Source organism: Marmota monax, unplaced genomic scaffold, assembly GCF_021218885.2.
Source record: "Marmota monax isolate L192 unplaced genomic scaffold, Marmota_monax_Labrador192_F-V1.1 WCK01_AAM20220418_F8-fsc00652, whole genome shotgun sequence".
Taxonomy (NCBI): Eukaryota; Metazoa; Chordata; class Mammalia; order Rodentia; family Sciuridae; genus Marmota; species Marmota monax.
The window spans coordinates 56,468-74,168 of record NW_026695051.1 but is presented as its reverse complement, the minus strand read 5'-3'; the positions used below and the strand labels follow the sequence as shown (position 1 = coordinate 74,168).

At 36.3% G+C, this 17,701-nt stretch overlaps 1 protein-coding gene across 5 annotated transcripts in view; it reads left to right on the top strand.

The window, feature by feature from the left end:
• The window catches only part of LOC124081562 (protocadherin Fat 1-like), an 87,716-nt gene that overhangs the window by 13,592 nt on the left and 56,423 nt on the right, over positions 1-17,701 (top strand). For all 5 annotated transcript variants that reach the window (XM_058573727.1, XM_058573728.1, XM_046427782.2 and 2 more), the window contains one exon: positions 2,339-5,624. In XM_058573727.1, the coding sequence (XP_058429710.1) occupies positions 2,357-5,624 (3,268 nt within the window). In that variant the 5' untranslated portion in view covers positions 2,339-2,356. The remainder of the gene's footprint in view (positions 1-2,338; positions 5,625-17,701) is intronic.

The following is a 17,701-nucleotide window of genomic DNA, read 5'->3' as shown; positions in this document are numbered from 1 at the left end:
GTTCAATAATTACAGAAGTGAGTAGATGATAAAGATGACATATACTTACACTAAAAATTCAAGTAACAAAGTGCAAATGTATACATTCCTCTAACTGCCTATTCCCTCTTTGTGTTCTCTATAAATTCCCAATGAGTTTCTTTTTTATCTGTCCACAATTTCCCCTCATTTTTAAATATATCCGTATACCAGGAACATGTGAACACAATTTATCTGCATTTCTCCTTTTTTTAAATGGGATCGGCTCAGTATTTCTATTGATATATCTGGACATATTTACATATCAACACATGGAATGCCATCTTTTTGATGGCTGCATGATTTATATGTAGAATTAAGCAAAAGTATTTTTAAGTGTTTACAGTAGAATCTTGGTATGATACTTCATTATAAAGTGTATAATAATAATCATGTCTCCTGAAACAATGTGTTTCCTTAAACCAAGACAGTGCTCAACATTATCTTTGTTAGTGTTCGTCAAAACATTTTCTTTATATGCGTTTTTTATTCCTACTTTGTGTCTTGTGATTGTGAGCTTTGCCTTTTCTAATCTTTAACTTTATGTACCTAGCCTGGTGCTGTCTGATAGCAGGTCCTTAAAACCTGTGGGTTGAATTGAATTGAATTTTCTCCTTCTTTTCTTAAAATTCCCGGATCATTTTGTAATATTCAAATTTCTATGAGTATTAGCATCATTGACCAAATTGAGGTGTGTTTAGACATAGTTTTGGGAGAAAAATAGTCTTATTTTGTTGAAATGATGATTCTTCTAGAGTCCAGAGATCTAATTTCCTGATTGTATCTCTGAGAAGAAGGCCATGATAGCTAAAGAAAAAGTTAGGGTGCCTAACTTGAATGTGGCAATTAATTGATTCAGTGGCAATTAAACTTCTAATTGTTTTAAGTATATCAGATCTTTTTTTTTTTTTTCTCCTAATGAAATGACTAATGGGGCAAAGTTGGCAGTAGCTGAGTTCAGATACTACAAATTAATGTTCCCATACTTATTTCAGCCCAGCTGGTAAACTAGCCTTCCAGTCTGCTTCTTTCACTTTGGTAGCCCTGACATTTTGTGAATATTAATTTGGAACTAACTTTGCAAGGATTCAGTGCTGTCCTCTATTCAGTGCTGGGTGGGGTGTGAAACTGCATTGATTTATAAGATGAATTTGTTGGCATGATAGAACAGTGCCATTGTCTGAAAGTATTGAAAATATTATCTGAAAATATTGTCCTGTTTCTCTGGCCAGATTTCAGCCCAGTAGAGTTAGCCTACCTTCTTGTTAGAGGCAACTTTTTCTTATAAATTTCCTTCTTTCCTTCCCAGGTCACCTTCTGACCCTCTTTCAGTTCCTGACACCTTGCTACATTGATTTGACCCTTCATTTGTGTTAACTTTGAGTTAGCTTTTGTATGTGTATATCTTGTCTTTTAATGGAGGCCCCCTGGGTAATAGGTAGGTCAGTGTCTTGAAGATTGTAGACATTATGAGCAACTGGTTGTTGACATCGGTGGTGATAAAATATTGATGCTGTTGGTGAGATTTGCTTTGCTAACTCTGACTGATATCTAACTACTGAATTCTAGAATTTGCTTTGCTAACTCTGACTGATATCTAACTACTGAATTCTAGAATTCAGATTGTTAACTGACCTTTTTTGAGTGCTCATGTTAGTGTTTCCGAAATTACTTCGGCTTGATGATATGATTTAAAAAATACATTTAAATAGTTAAATATGTTAAATGAGACAGTAAAACCTTGTTTTGTGTAGGGAGTGAACTTGATCATTCTTATAAAGAAATAATATAATTTCAGGATAAATTTTGAAATGGGATTACCAGCTATCGTTATGGAAGATCACGGAAAGCCACTGTTGGATTTTTTTCCCCTAAGTCATTAGAATCTTTGCATGCTCACTGTACTGCAGTAACATTAAGTTTGCAAGCATTTTTAGCGTTCAATTAATTGTATGAACTAAATGTAAAAAATATTTATTCACCTTTCTCTTTAACAATTGCTTATGTTTACTTTAAATATTTTAAATATAAAATTTAATTGTTATGGTTGTCAGACTTCAATGTTTATTATGGTTTTATCAAATATGAAAAATAGGATTTTGAGCCATAAAAAGATTGTTATCAAACAGTAATTCTATACTTTTTGAAAGAATATTGATACCCACTGAAAAACAGGAAAATAATATCCCAGTCCATTGCGTTTATCCATATTTCAAATAGATGAAAGATACTTTAATATAAGGTTTAAAGCAATTTACATTGTTTTTTTGCTTGTTTTATTTCTTAAAGTGATAATTCTTATTTTTTTCTTCTATTTTAGGTTCCTGAGAGTTAAACAATGGGGAGACATTTGGCCTTGCTTCTGCTTCTGCTTCTCCTTCTCCAACATTTTGGAGACAGTGATGGAAGCCAAAGACTTGAACATCCTCCTCCTCTACAGTTTACACATTTCCAGTACAATGTCACTGTGCACGAGAATTCTGCAGCTAAAACCTATGTTGGGCATCCTGTGAAGATGGGTATTTACATTACAAATCCACTGTGGGAATTAAGGTACAAAATTGTCTCAGGAGACAACGAAAACCTGTTCAAAGCTGAGGAATACATTCTTGGAGATTTTTGCTTTCTAAGAATAAGGACCAAAGGAGGAAACACAGCTATTCTTAACAGAGAAGTGAAAGACCATTACACATTGATAGTCAAAGCAGTTGAAAAAAATACTAATGTTGAAGCACGAACAAAGGTCAGGGTTCAAGTGCTGGATACAAATGACTTGAGACCATTGTTCTCACCCACCTCATACAGTGTTTCCCTACCTGAAAATACAGCTATAAGGACCAGTATTGCCCGAGTCAGTGCCACAGATGCAGACATAGGAACCAATGGAGAATTTTATTACAGTTTTAAAGACCGAACTGACATGTTTGCTATTCACCCAACCAGTGGCACCGTAGTTTTAACTGGTAGACTTGATTACGTAGAGACTCAGCTCTATGAGCTGGAGATCCTTGCTGTGGACCGAGGAATGAAGTTGTATGGTAGCAGTGGTATCAGCAGCATGGCCAAGCTAACAGTTCATGTGGAACAGGCCAATGAATGTGCTCCTGTGATAACAGCAGTGACATTGTCACCATCAGAACTGGACAAGGACCCGACATATGCAATTGTAACTGTGGATGACTGTGATCAGGGTGCCAATGGGGAAATCGCTTCTTTAAGCATTGTGGCAGGTGACTTCCTTCAACAGTTTAGAACAGTGAGATCCTCTCCAGGAAGTAAAGAGTATAAAATCAAAGCTCTTAATGGCATTGATTGGGACAGTCATCCTTCTGGCTACAATCTGACTCTACAGGCTAAAGATAAGGGAACTCCTCCCCAGTTCTCTTCAGTAAAAGTAATTCATGTGACTTCTCCACACTTTAAAGCTGGGCCAGTCAGGTTTGAAAAGGATATTTACAGAGCAGAAATAAGTGAATTTGCTCCTCCCAATACACCTGTGGTCATGGTAAAAGCCGTTCCTAGTTATCCCCATTTGAGGTATGTTTTTAAAAGTACACCTGGAAAAGCTAAATTCAGTTTAAATCATAACACTGGTCTCATTTCCATTTTAGAACCAATTAAAAGACAGCAGACATCCCATTTTGAACTTGAAGTAACAACAAGTGACAGAAAAGCCTCCACAAAAGTCTTGGTTAAAGTCTTAGGTACAAATAGCAATCCCCCTGAATTTACCCAGACAGCGTACAAAGCATCCTTTGATGAGAACGCACCCATTGGTACTACTGTCATGAGGGTGAGCGCCATAGACCCTGATGAGGGTGAGAATGGATACGTGACTTACAGTATTGCAAATCTAAATCATGTGCCATTTGTGATTGATCATTTCACTGGTGCCGTGAGTACTTCAGAAAACCTGGACTACGAACTGATGCCTCGGGTTTATACCTTAAGAATTCGAGCATCAGACTGGGGCTTGCCATACCGTCGGGAAGTTGAAGTCCTTGCTACTATTACTCTCAACAACTTGAATGACAACACACCTTTGTTTGAGAAAATAAATTGTGAAGGAACAATTCCCAGAGATCTAGGTGTGGGGGAGCAAATAACTACCGTGTCTGCTATAGATGCTGATGAACTTCAGTTGGTACGGTATCAGATTGAAGCTGGGAATGAACTAGATTTGTTTGGCTTAAACCCCAACTCTGGGGTATTGTCATTAAAGCAGTCACTTATGGATGGTTTAGGTGCAAAGGTATCTTTTCACAGTTTGAGAATTACAGCTACAGATGGAGAAAATTTTGCCACCCCATTATATATCAACATAACTGTGGCTGCCAGTCGCAAGCCAGTAAACTTGCAGTGTGAAGAGACTGGTGTTGCCAAAATGCTGGCAGAGAAACTCCTGCAGGCAAATAAGTTGCACGGTCAGGGGGAGGCCGAGGATATTTTCTTTGATTCTCACTCCGTCAATGCTCATGTCCCACAGTTTAGGAGTACTCTTCCGGCTGGTATTGAGGTAAAGGAAAACCATCCTGTGGGTTCCAGCATAATTTTCATGAATGCTACTGACCTTGACTCTGGCTTCAATGGAAAATTGGTATATGCTATTTCTGGAGGAAATGAGGATAGTTGCTTCATCATTGACATGGAAACAGGAATGCTGAAAATTTTATCTTCACTTGATCGTGAAACAACAGACAGATACACATTGAATATTACTGTTTTTGACCTTGGTATACCACAGAAGGCAGCTTGGCGTCTTCTGGATATCATTGTTCTGGATGCCAATGATAATCCACCTGAATTTTTACAGGAGAGCTATTTTGTTGAAGTGAGTGAAGACAAAGAGATAAATAGTGAAATCATCCAGGTTGAAGCTACTGATAAAGATCTAGGCCCCAATGGACATGTGACATACTCTATTCTTACAGATACTGATAAGTTTTCAATTGACAGCACAACTGGTGTGGTTAAAATTATACACCCTTTGGATCGTGAACTACAGCATGTGCATTACTTAAAGATTGAAGCCAGGGATCAAGCCAAAGAAGAGCCCCAGTTGTTTTCCACTGTGCTTTTGAAAGTCTCACTAGAAGATGTTAATGACAACCCACCTAAGTTCATTCCACCTAATTACCGTGTGAAAGTTCGAGAGGATCTGCCAGAAGGAACGATAATCATGTGGTTAGAAGCCTACGATCCTGACTTAGGTCAATCTAGTCAAGTGAGATACAGTCTTATGGACCATGGAGAAGGACACTTTGATGTGGATAAACTCAGTGGAGCAGTTAGAATTGTGCAACAGTTGGACTTTGAGAAGAAGCAAGTGTACAATCTCACGGTGAGGGCCAAAGACAAAGGAAAGCCAGTTTCTCTGTCTTCCACTTGCTATGTGGAAATTGAGGTAATTGATGTGAATGAGAACTTACATCCTCCAGTATTTTCCAGCTTTGTGGAAAAGGGTGCAGTGAAAGAAGATGTCCCTATTGGCTCATCGGTAATGACAGTGTCAGCTCATGATGAGGACACAGGAAGAGATGGGGAGATCCGATATTCCATTAGAGATGGTTCTGGTGTTGGTGTTTTCAAGATAGATGAAGAAACAGGTACATATGTTTTTATTACTGTGGTTTCTCATCCCTCCTATTTTTTTCACAGATGCCTTCGATTGATCCTTCACAATCCCCAGTTGATCTCTCTTAGGGCCCATTATAGAAGTGCTTCTGAATGGTGTTGATCTGTTGTATGTAGATATAAGTCATGAAGATGGAACGAAGGACCCCAGATGATTAAATGGACATTAAGTGATTGAGAAAAAATTAAAACTGTTCCTACTGATACTCATCTCTAAGTTTGTACTCTCTATTATCAAAAATATCACTTTGGTTTTATTGTAACTTTGAGAAGCCCTTCAGAGGTTTTTCACACTCAGGTGTTCGAAGGCCCTATTTACAGCAACCACTAGCACCATCTGGCATGCCATCCAGAGGTGATTGCACAGCCTCCAACATTATGCAGTGCACACAGATTATGGGTTAGAACGTCTATAATATGATCTGGTTTACTTAGTACCTCCCCCAGGTTTTGTCTGAGAGGCAGATGTAGGGTAGTGGAATGTTGAAAAGACCTGTCTTGTAAGCCTGGCTCTTTCAGTTGTTTTTAACATATGATCTTGAATGAGAGAAATACTGCTTTAAACTAACTTTTCATCTGTAAGATGAAGACACTCAAAATTACTACAAGATTTATGTGATGATACAGCGAAATAACATGGGAAAGGTCTTAGTGTGTTAGGTTTATTAATTTTTTTTTTTGAAATGGTAGCAATGACTTTTTATGATACCATTTCACCTAGAATAGGGTTCTAAAACTAGGACCTCCAAGATGACCAGTTCATGTGAGTATATACTGTTTTGCATTATGTGCATACTTTCCTGGCTGCAAAGATATTATAGTTACAAGTCAACCTCCTTGATAGAGTGTGAGCCTTAATAAACTCATATGTTTCTATCTTCAACACTTAGCAAAGAGTGGCTGGCACATAGAAACTGTTAAATCAATGTCGAAAGAATAAATGAGTAAATTAATATTTTGGCTTTGAATGGCCTACCCTCTGAGCATGGTCATAGAAATAGAAGGAAACTGGGTAACTGTAGCACAAAATAGTGATAGGTGAGTTTTTTTAATCTCTTTCATTTTTCCTTTATAAATCTGTCCATTCTAAAAGAGAATTTGATGGTTACATTAAATCTTTATGTGTTCAGTAATACCATAAAAAAATAACAAAAGTATTTAGTTAGCACTTACCCAGTGTCCATATGAGAATCTAAAGATACAAAGCACAGGAAAATTTTAACTTCTCTTAGAAATAGTTATTTTGGAGGTTATAGTTTTTTTATTATGCTTTTATTAATTCCAGGGATTCTTTCGCTAATTGTATACCACTAGCATGTGTTAGATATATAGTAGATCTACAGATTATGTTCCTCACCTAAAAGTTTCACAGTTAATATAAGAGAAAGTAAGCATAAGCAGTAGTGTTTGGTAGTTATTTATCTGAAGAGTAGAATGCCTATTTTTTTTTTTTTTAGTCATTGTTTTGTTATTACTGTCCAATATAAATTAGAATTTTTAGGTACATTGTCAACATAGAGAAATATCCAAAGTTAATAATTGAAGTTGAAACTATGACATGTTCTTTTTAATTTCTAAGAACACATATTCCTACTTTTTTTTCCTTCTCAAAGTAGATTTCAAAAAACCTATAAAGAACTCTTACAAATTAAAGTTGAATCAGAAAATAGAACCTGAATCTTAATTTACATCCTATTCGTGACTTAAATTATATGATTGCTGCCTTTTGGGGTTTTCTTTCAAATGAAAAGTATATTTTTATTGTTGCTTTTTAAGGAATCATTTCAAAAGTAGAATTTTTTTTTAACCTATAAATTAAGGAGTTGGGTTATTTTTACTACCATGGATTGAGGTGGGAGGAGCCAACCAAACAAGGCAGTGTCCTGAAATAGATTTGTGGTAGTTTTCAGAGCTGAAAGGCAGTGCCAGATTCTTCCACTGGTAATTTAGTGGGAAGGAGGAGGAGGTGTTAGGATTATGGGCCCTGTGGTTGGTAAAGGAATGAAAGACCGTTAGGCATTTATATAATGATATTTAAAGGTGAGAGAGAAGCTGGAAATTTCTAGGTCATTCTGTGATCCTAGTTTTACAGAGGAAAACATTCATGTGTATGGTAGATTTATTTATGTATGCCTTTTGAAATTGAATAAGTGATAAAATATATATTGGACTGGTATGCATTACAAGATTTTTTTTTTTTTTTCTGACAGTAGAATTATCAGCCCAAGTTATTTTAGAGATTCTTGGCCAGGGCAACTAGTAACATAATATTAAATTCCTTTAGGAAAAAAAATTAGTTTTATGCAGCAGGAATGAATGCTGAAATTAAGTAAGCTTTTTATGTTTTTCTTTCTTTCTTTTTTTTTTTGTAGTTTAATTTCTAGGGCATTGTGGGAGTGTGGAGGAATGTCTTTCTAACCAGGAAAAGTAAGGGCAGTTTGGAAATACCAATGGGAACATCACAGAATGGGGGCACTCCATCTCAGTAAGGATTGGTGTTGGCTTGGCTCAGGTCTGGTTAGCACTTTTCTAGAGCTTCACTCTTTTCATTGCCCACTTCCATTGGGCTCTCACTTTCTCCAACAGTGATGCATTTATTATTGGGCTGATTGATTTGGGCCTCTGCAGCACTGTTCTGACTCGGGGGACCAAAAACCTGTACACGTAACTATTTGCTTCTTGTCTTTGGCTTTAAACTCCTTGTGTTGGTTGAATACTATGACCAGGTTTTTGTAGTGGCTTAACTATTTCAACATTGTCAAATGTGCGTATCTTTTATATCCTTTTTACAAAGCAGAGAATATATTCAAAAACTTGAACTTAGTTTTTACTATTTTTAAGATCTTTCTTCTTCTGTTTAAATCTGCTTAAATTTTGAAACATCACCTGAAAAGTCGTTTTTTAAAAAATGAAACGTCTGCGGATTAACTCTGAATTTTTTACATATTTTGCTAATTGGCTTTATAGGGAGGTAACATGTAATCTCAGTGTGGGGGTAACAGTCATTTGCTCATCTGATAATCTCTTACTGTGTCATATGCTTTTTCTGGAGAGGCCTCTGGGGATTATTAATGAACTGTTCTGACAAATCTGTGCCCATGTGATTGCCCTTCCATTTGAGGTTTGGAAGGATAGAGCATTACATGAAAAATTATTTGGAAAGTCAGTTTTTGTTGGAGAGCCAATCTCTACAGCTCTGATTAAGATTCTTTAAATTTCTCTGCTTAAAATCTACAGTAGAATTCTAAAGTAGATTTGACAAAAATACTTAGTGGAGTAGTTTTCTTGGAAGCATGTGTAATTTCACATTTAGGTTTTGGTTTGCTTAACTTAATAGTTCTCAGCATAATGATAATACTTCACCTCATTTTTACTTCACATAGGTTCTTGGTTGCTTTGTATGTTTCCAAGTCAAGCAGAATGGAATCTTGAGCATCCCTCATAGATTTGTGAAATAAATTCTGTTTAGTCATTTTAACTGATGGGTATCCATCAAGTTAATAATTATTGGAGGACCCAGAAGAAGCTGCATCTTTTTGTTAATTTTTAAAACTAAGATAGTATATAGAAAAATGCTTATCCAAAAATTTTTTAAATTGTTAATGGAAAGATGTGTTGCAGCAGTGTTTAGGTGAGTCTCTTTCCCTGATGTGTATATGATAATGGGATGCTCACAGGTATGTTTTGCCTTCAGTCAGAAGTAGTATGGTTCTGTGTTTGGATGGTGGTATAATGCAATCCAGGAACAGTATTTTCTCCTTTGACTCTACTTATTTGGGGATGCCATGTTTTTCATTAAGATAAGAGCAGATATTTAAGCTTATTAACACTGGGTTACTCTTTAGGATTCTGATCATGGTTTCAGTATTGAAATTTACGTATGTTTCTATGGAAAGACTTAGAATGAGTTAATATGGAAGTATAGCTGTTGTGACAAGATAAATCACCATTCATGAAATATGGGAGGGCATATGAGGATTACATTTTTCTAAAGAGAAAATTGCTGTGTTCTCATTATGGGGGAAGTTTTAGTTTATCATTCCTGTATCACCAAAGATTGTCTTCTGGCCTTTCTTACAGTGGACACGGCATGAATGCAGTTGTATAGTGGAAACAGAAGGGAATTTCATTTCAGGCTTACCTGATTGCTAACCTCATTGATAGGGAGAATGTTCTTGGAACCTCTGTCTTGTTTGGCAGATGTCTGAATATTTTTTGTTGTTTGGTTTTGAAAAATGTGTTTCCTAAAATAAAGTAGGATATTCTGCATACATCCTAGGACGTATATTTTCCCCGCAGCCTGTTCTCTCATGACAGGAAATGGAATGTAGCAGATACTAATGGGCCATGGATCATGACTGAAAACTCTGAGAATGGCTAAGAGCTGGGTGGCTGTTGGAAGTGTGGCCAGTTACGGTGTGAGCATTTCTCTCCATTGGGTCTAGAATTCCTGGCAGTATGAACTTAAATAGATACTGGTGGGAGGCCCAGTTAGGGAGTTAAGAAATTTGCTGGTGAAAGGGCTTTTGTATTGCTGTGTCCTCCCTTAAGTGGCAGCAGCTGCTGTCTTCTTTTTGTTGTTCTCCTAGGAAAGTTTAAAGAGAAAAGAAACTTACTTCTCAGCCACAGTGAGATTGAAAGTCAAGCTTTGCAGAAATTTTCTGATAATATGCTCTTGCCATGTTCAGGAGTAAAAATCTGCTCTCGTGTGTGTGTGTGTGTGTGTGTGTGTGTGTGTGTGTGTGTGTGTGTTGAGGCAGAGCATAGTAATAATCTCTGCTGGGGAATCCTCCTCTGAAGCTGGAGGATTGTTAAGGTGAAAGAAGAATCTAATTTGAAATCTGAAGGAAATTCTATTTTGTTTTAAAAGAAAACAAGATCAGCTTTTCTTTAGTTGTTTATATGATATTTAAAAAGTTGTTGCTTGGAGTACTGAGGGGCTAAATCTAGTTGGAAGGGAAGTTGGGATATAAACTGAACTGTGACTTGAGGTTGTAGTATTGTGAAGCAGAAGATGGTGACGCTGTATAGTAGCTTTATATAATTCCAAAAGACTGTAGGAGCCAGGACCTGGAGGGTATGGGGTAGAAACAACTTACTTAAAACATGGTCTTTGGCCCTTGCTTTCAGTAGTAATCATAAGGGTGTTAAGTGTCAGTATAATAATAAACAACAGTCAGTTAACTGGCTCTTATATCCAGGTACTGTTCTAAGCACTCTATATGCATTAATTTATTTCTCACAACTACTAGATAGATACTGGATACTGCTATTCTTGTGTTTTAGTTAAGGAAACATTTGTACAGAGGTTGAATAACTTGCCCATGACCACTTGGATACTAAGCAGCAGAACTACATTTTATTGTCACTCATTCTTTTAAGAATGATTTAGAGAGCTGTAAAGAAGCCCTTTTGAAAACTTCTAGTTGAATGGGCCTCTGGGCTAAGCTGAGCAGGCTGGGTAGGAGATTTGAATTCTATATTTAAGACTTGGTCTTGAAAGTATCTTGAATCGAATCTTCTTACATTTTTTTTCCCCCTTAGAACCACATATTGCTATTTAGTTCATTTAAGAATAATAGGAGTTTAGAGCTCATAGAGGTGACTTTAACAATTCAAGATTATTTCATCAAAATGATTAGTAGTCAGTGAATAGTAGTGTAGGTAGTGAACTTCCCTGTCTAGTGAGTGTAGAGATGAACAAAGTGCCTTACCTGTGACGCTTTCATCAGTGAAAAGGCTTCCTGTGAGATGGATAGGATGTTAATTGTTCAGAGTTTTTTTCTTGTGGAAATGATGTTTTAGGTGGTTGTTAGAGTCCCAGCTAATCTTCACACCAGTTTAATCCCCAGGGAAGCTGAAGCTAGCCTAATTTATACTTCCCCTTTGAATTGAGTTCCTTGTAGTCTTTGTTCTCTTGCTTTGTCTTTCTGATGCCTTGACTTCTGCAGCTGTTCCTACCAGTCATCTGGTACACGGTAAGAAAGCCAGAGTGAATGTCAGTTCTCCCCATCTCTCTTGGTAGGAAACCCTTTTATGTTCTAAGAAAGTTCAAGAATTATATATGTTCATAATTTGATGAGTAGCCTGTGTTGATAGAGATTTAGCATTAAAGTCATACCTGATTTGTTTTTTCATTTGCCCATCTTACACAACTAAAAAAGTTGAATGGATTTTAAAACTTAGGTTTTTGTCCATGTTACACATTTTTCTTAACCATTTAGTTCCTATTGTTTTGACTACGGATTATTTTAGTTCATAAAGTTGAAATTGTTAAGCTTATATTATTTATTAATTGGTATTTTGCGTGTTAATAATGTTACTTTGCAGCTATCTTTATGCCATTTTTTAAAAAACCATATTGGTTATAAATATTGCATGCTTGCCAAGCAAGACACAGCACCCCAAAACACCTTTCATGTTTCTGTTATTAGGAGTAAATGGTCTTGGAAAGATTGCTTATTCAAGGACACATGCTTCTACTTGTTGAACTGGCAGTTGTCCAGTTTAACAGCAGTGTTGGAAAGTCTAGGAAACTGTTCACATGTATACTGGACAGACCAGTCTTATCAACTAGCTTACTTTGCCAGTTAAAGTAAACCTTATCTCCTCAGGTTATCTGATACTGTTCTGAACCTGTTTTATTTCTCTGAGTGAACTAACCTGTTGAATGAGATTCCTTAGAATTGTCTTTTTTATGGTTGGGAGGGAGTCTACTATGGATAGACTTTAAACTTTAGACGCATTGATTTTTTAAAAAAACAGAAGTTACCCAGCTGTTTCAGTCAGTAATTCCTTAAGACTTCTATTTAGTTTGTGATAATTTTAACCAAATATATCTATATCTATCTATATCTATCTATCTAGATAGATAGATATAAACACATACACACACATATATACATATATATGTAAAATATACATATTTTTTAACCACTGGTGGTAAGCCTTTTCCCCCGTAATCATTGGTTTGTAATTATAGTGATTTTTTTACTGAGTACTTATTACTGTGTACTACTTTTATGATAAGCCTTTTACATTGACTGAATCCATGGATCATCAAGGCAATTCTTGAGTAAAATTAGATGTTCCTATACTTTTTCCACGTAGTTCAGGCCTGTATTATAAAATATGACACGTAGTGGGCATTAGGGAGTGCACTGATTTGTGCCATTGAATTCTGAAATACTGTTTTTCCTTTTTAAATTAAGTAGTGAAAGTAGAAATCCTTGTGGTTTCAAGTGTGATGCATTTGAGAGTATTCTGGTCCGAGATGATTCTGCAGTAAAGGTGTCCCACCTTTTGTGGATTTCTTCCTTCAGACTTTTCCTTTTCCCACTGAATGACTTGGTTCAGTGGTGGAGCCCGCAGGGCCCCAGTCAACTTGCCTGCCTCTTCCCGTTTAGTGAGTGTGTGCTGCCCTCCTCAGCTCCGCTCCCTTTCTGCCCTTTGCTTTAGTTGTGAGTCAGTTCCTGCCTTGTCCATCCTGCAGTCTCTGTGAGCCTCATTGTTTACCGATTTCCCTGCTTTTCAGTACTGTTGACCACATGATCAGCTCTTGTTATCACTTAAAATTCTGCTAAATAAAGCCATCTTTTTTTTTTTTTTTTTTAATAACAGTACTGGGGATTGAACTCAGGGGCACTTTACCACTAAGCTATATCCCCAGCCCTTTTTCATTTTATTTTTTTTTCCAAAATTTGAGACAGGGTCTCCCTAAGTTGCTTAGGGCCTTGCTAAGTTTCTGAGGCTGGTCTCAAACTTGTGATCCTCCAGCCTTAGCCTCCCACATAGGAGGGATTATAGGTGTATGCCACCATGCCGGCTTTCTTGACAAATGTACTATCTTTACTATCTTTTTACACACCTTTTTTTTTTTTTTTTTTGGACAGTTCTTTTTCCTGTAGATTTGTCAATTCATTGTGGGTAAATTTTAAATCTTTTACTACTGACTTCATATAATAGGCATTCAGTAGATTTTCTGATAGGTGGCGTACTAAGCCATTGCTGTCTTTCTTGAGAAAGCTTTTCTTAGAAGTGAGGAGTCTTTGCTTCACTTTGTTCCAGGAAATGGTATGTGGACCAAAGTACTGTTGTTACCTATCTCTTTCATGTCTGTCTCCCTGACCTCAAGGACAGTCTAGCCTTAATCATCTCCCTGTACTTTTCTAAGCAGAGTGGCTGACATAGCAGTACAAAGTCATTTGTTCAACAAGCAAACCAAGTGTAACACATAATAATTGTAGTTGTAAAGATCAAGCAAAATTTCTCTACCAGTGCCATCCTGATACCACCTGTTTCTAGACCTCTAAAACAGTAGTTCTTCCATTTTTTTTTTTTTTTTCCCCTCCTGGTACTGAGGATTAAATCCAGGGCTGCTTTACCATTGAGGTATATCCCCAATCCTCCCAGTCCTTTTTGTTTTTATTTTTTATTTTGAGACACGGTCTAAGTTGCTAAGACTAGCCTTGAATTTGGGATCCTCCTGCCTCAACCTTCTGAGTCTCTGGGATTACAGGTGTGTGCCACAATGCTTGGATAAAACAGTAGTTTTAAATGTTTTTAGCATCACAGAAACTTTTTAGAGAATCCATTGGAATTATAGGTTTTTTTCTTCAGAGATTGAGTTGGTTATAATACCAGGGTATTCACAAAGTGTTGAACTTCTTTCAGTGTCCTTGGATCCCTGGCTTTAAGTCCCTCTGTTCTAGAGGTTCCCAGGGTTGCCTCCCCTATATACAGGGGACCAGCGGGTTAGGATAATGGTTAGAATATGATGACAGCAGAGATAACGAGAAGCATTAGTACAATGCTCTATATCGCCTCTGAACATTTTTGTACACATTATATGGCACTTAATCTAATATTATTATGCTTTTAATGCAGTAATTTTTAATTTGTTTTATAAAGGAGCTAGATAAAACTTTTTAATGGAAAAAATTACTTTTTCTGTGTATTTGTACACGATTGAAGAGAAATCCACTCAGGTGAGTTTTAGGTAAAGTAATCTGCAGTTTTTCACATACCTGCTTTATAGAGGGCTCTGTCCCTCTGTTGAGGTGTACAAGATACACAATTAGTATGGCTAAGTAATATGACAAATAATATGTTTTTGTCATATTTATTTTTTTAAGTGAAGCTACTGTCTGGGCCAGGATTCGATCTTTAGTTTTGCCTACTGCAGAAACTCTGTTGCTTATACCAGAATTCCCTTCTTTATTAGGGTAAATAACCTGTCAGAAAACGAAGACTTCTAATAGTAAAGTTAACTTTCTTTATGGATTAAAGTTTTAGTTAAGTGGACTTTAAGTCAATATGTTTAAACCATGTTAGGTTTGCAGATAGCCCCCATTTTTGGTACTAAAGAAAAATTTAAATAAGTAATGCTTATTTTGAAAGGTTAGTTCATTATTGGAGGAGCACTGAACAACCTTACAAGAAAGGCTAAGTCAAATTCAAATGTATGTGTGGCAGAAATGTTCTCACCTGTGGTTAACAGACATTAACACCCATCACTTTCAGGTAATGTTTTTTGACCTGAAAAAACACTCCCCACAAACTCTTAGAAGGTTTTCTACAATTCATTCGTAAGTACAGGTTTGCTTTTGGCTATTAATATTTTTGTTTGCCTTTTTAGCCTTAAAGTTGCTTGACATTAGGCTGTTTCAGACATGTTTTTCTCCTTCTGTATTTCTCTTACAGAAATACTTGGTACATAATCAGTGATCAGTAAATACTCAGTGATGTTCATCTTTTGGTAAACCCAATAAAATGTAATATGATGTTTTTCTTTTCTGGATTTGTTGCTAAGCTAAAGGTGTTTGCATTTTTAAATGGAAAAAAAAAAGATGAGTTTGTTGGTTGAGGCAACAGAATAGAAATCAGGTATCTTAAAACAGAAATTAAAAACATTTTAAGTTGGGTGTGGTAGTAGTACATAACTATAATCCCAGTGGCTAGGGAGTCTGAGGCAGGAGGATTGAGAGTTCAAAGCCATAGCAACTTAGCAAGCCCTAAGCAACTTGGTGAGACTCTGTCTCTAAATAAAATACAAAATAGGTCTAGGGATGTGGCTTTGTGGTTGAGTGCCCCTGAGTTCAATCCCTGGTGGCCCCCTCCCCCAAATAAAACACTTTTTAAAAAAGTGTTTTGTTTTTGTTTTGTTTTAAATAGTATGATGGCCTCGTAGAAGAAGAAACCTGATTAGAAAATCATTAACATGAAGAATACTCTTTTTTTTTTTTTTTGGTGGCTGGGATTTGAATTCAGGGCCTTATGCATGGGAAGCAAACACTGTACCAACTGAGCTATATCTGCAGCTTCCCATGTTTGATTTTAATTAGATGAATGATGATCATGTCAGAAACAAGTCAAACTATGAATCACATCTACAGAGTATAAAGTGTTATAATTTAAGGCCAGTGGTTTTTGAAATATGTGTTCTACATATAGTTTATGTCAAGAATGATTTTACCATTGAAAAAATCTGATTTTGTCCTTTTACTTCCATGATATAAACTTTGTGAAGGCAGAGGCGGCTGATCTGTGCGTCTCTGTTACTTGCTTGGAACTGTGCCAGACACATTTGCACCTGGCAAACACTTGTTAATTTGTATAAAATTTGAAATTGAAATAGATTATTATAAAATATTAATGGGAAATATATAAATAATTATTATTGGGAAAGATCTTTTTAATTTTGTTTTATAGGTATGGCTTTTCTTTCAATATAGTTACAACTTCTTTTCTACTTAAAAGTCCTTCTTTGACAGATGCTCCTAAATAATGAATTAGAACAACAACAAAATAGTTCACTAGCAATGCAGATTCCTTTTTGTTCATGTTTCCCTTTTCTAGAAACAACTTCATTTTTAAGATTGAGTTTCAAAGCCTAAAATCAAGAATGTTAAATTCTGAGGCTTTCTAGGTGAATATACCTGGCTTAGACATTGTTTTCTTGGGCTATAGAATGGAGATTTTATACATATATTTCCTTAAAAAATTTTTTTTAGATGTTGATGGACTTTTATTTTATTCATTTATTTATATGTGGTACTGAGAATCAAACCCAGTGCTTCACGCATGCTAATTAAGTGCTTTACCAGTGAGCCCCAGCCCCAGCCCTACATGTATTTCCTTTTACAAGGCCATTTGTTTTGTGTTGTAAATCTCTTGGTTATTTCTGTTGATAAGGGCTATTAACCCCTTCTTTTAAAGCCCAGTTACATAAAGGGGGAATATTCAATGACTAGGCTATTTTAAGGAGAATAGTATGTATGAAAACTAAAAGACATTTTCTTATTTTAGTGACTACATTTAAATAAACATATATTTTTAATTTACATTTGCTCTTTCTTTACTTTTCCTGCTAAGTAGAGCTTCTGACTCCAAGCCTTTCTCCCATCTGAATAGAAAATTAGAGCTGCTAGTTACTCCTTAGGATGATTAAGGGAAGAACCAGAGTACCTTTATGAAGGATTTTTTTTTTCAATGTCTTTGTATAGAAATTACTTTAGAAGAGACACATTTAGGATTTGAGAAGTGTGAGCATTAAGAGCAATGGAGATGATGTCTAGTTTAAGTTAGAGTTTAAGAGGAAATCAAGTAGAGTAAGTATAGGCAAATAAATCTGAATTGAGGTGTTTATTGTCACACAGAACAATCATTTAGCCTTTCATTGAGAAACAAACCATCTGAAAAAAGCCACCATTTATACAGGTCACAGTCCTGTGGGTGGCAATTTGGGCAGGACTCTGCTTCTGCTGTGTGTTTCTTTGCTAGTTTTATCTGGACTCCCTCATGTTTGATCAGTGGCTGTGCAGCTTGGTGGCTGTGCAGTTGACTGCAGGTAGGGGTGACTAGGCCCTGTCCCTGTCTGTCATCATCTAGCAGCTTGCCCTGAATTTGTTCACCTGGTGGCCCTCAGAGCTCAGGAAGAGCAACAGCATGTTGTTTCCCCCATTTTGTTGTCTTACTAGGTTGATTGAAAAGTACTAGGTTGATTGAAAAAAAGGTAGGAAAAAATAGACTTTGCTTCTTGCTGGGAAAG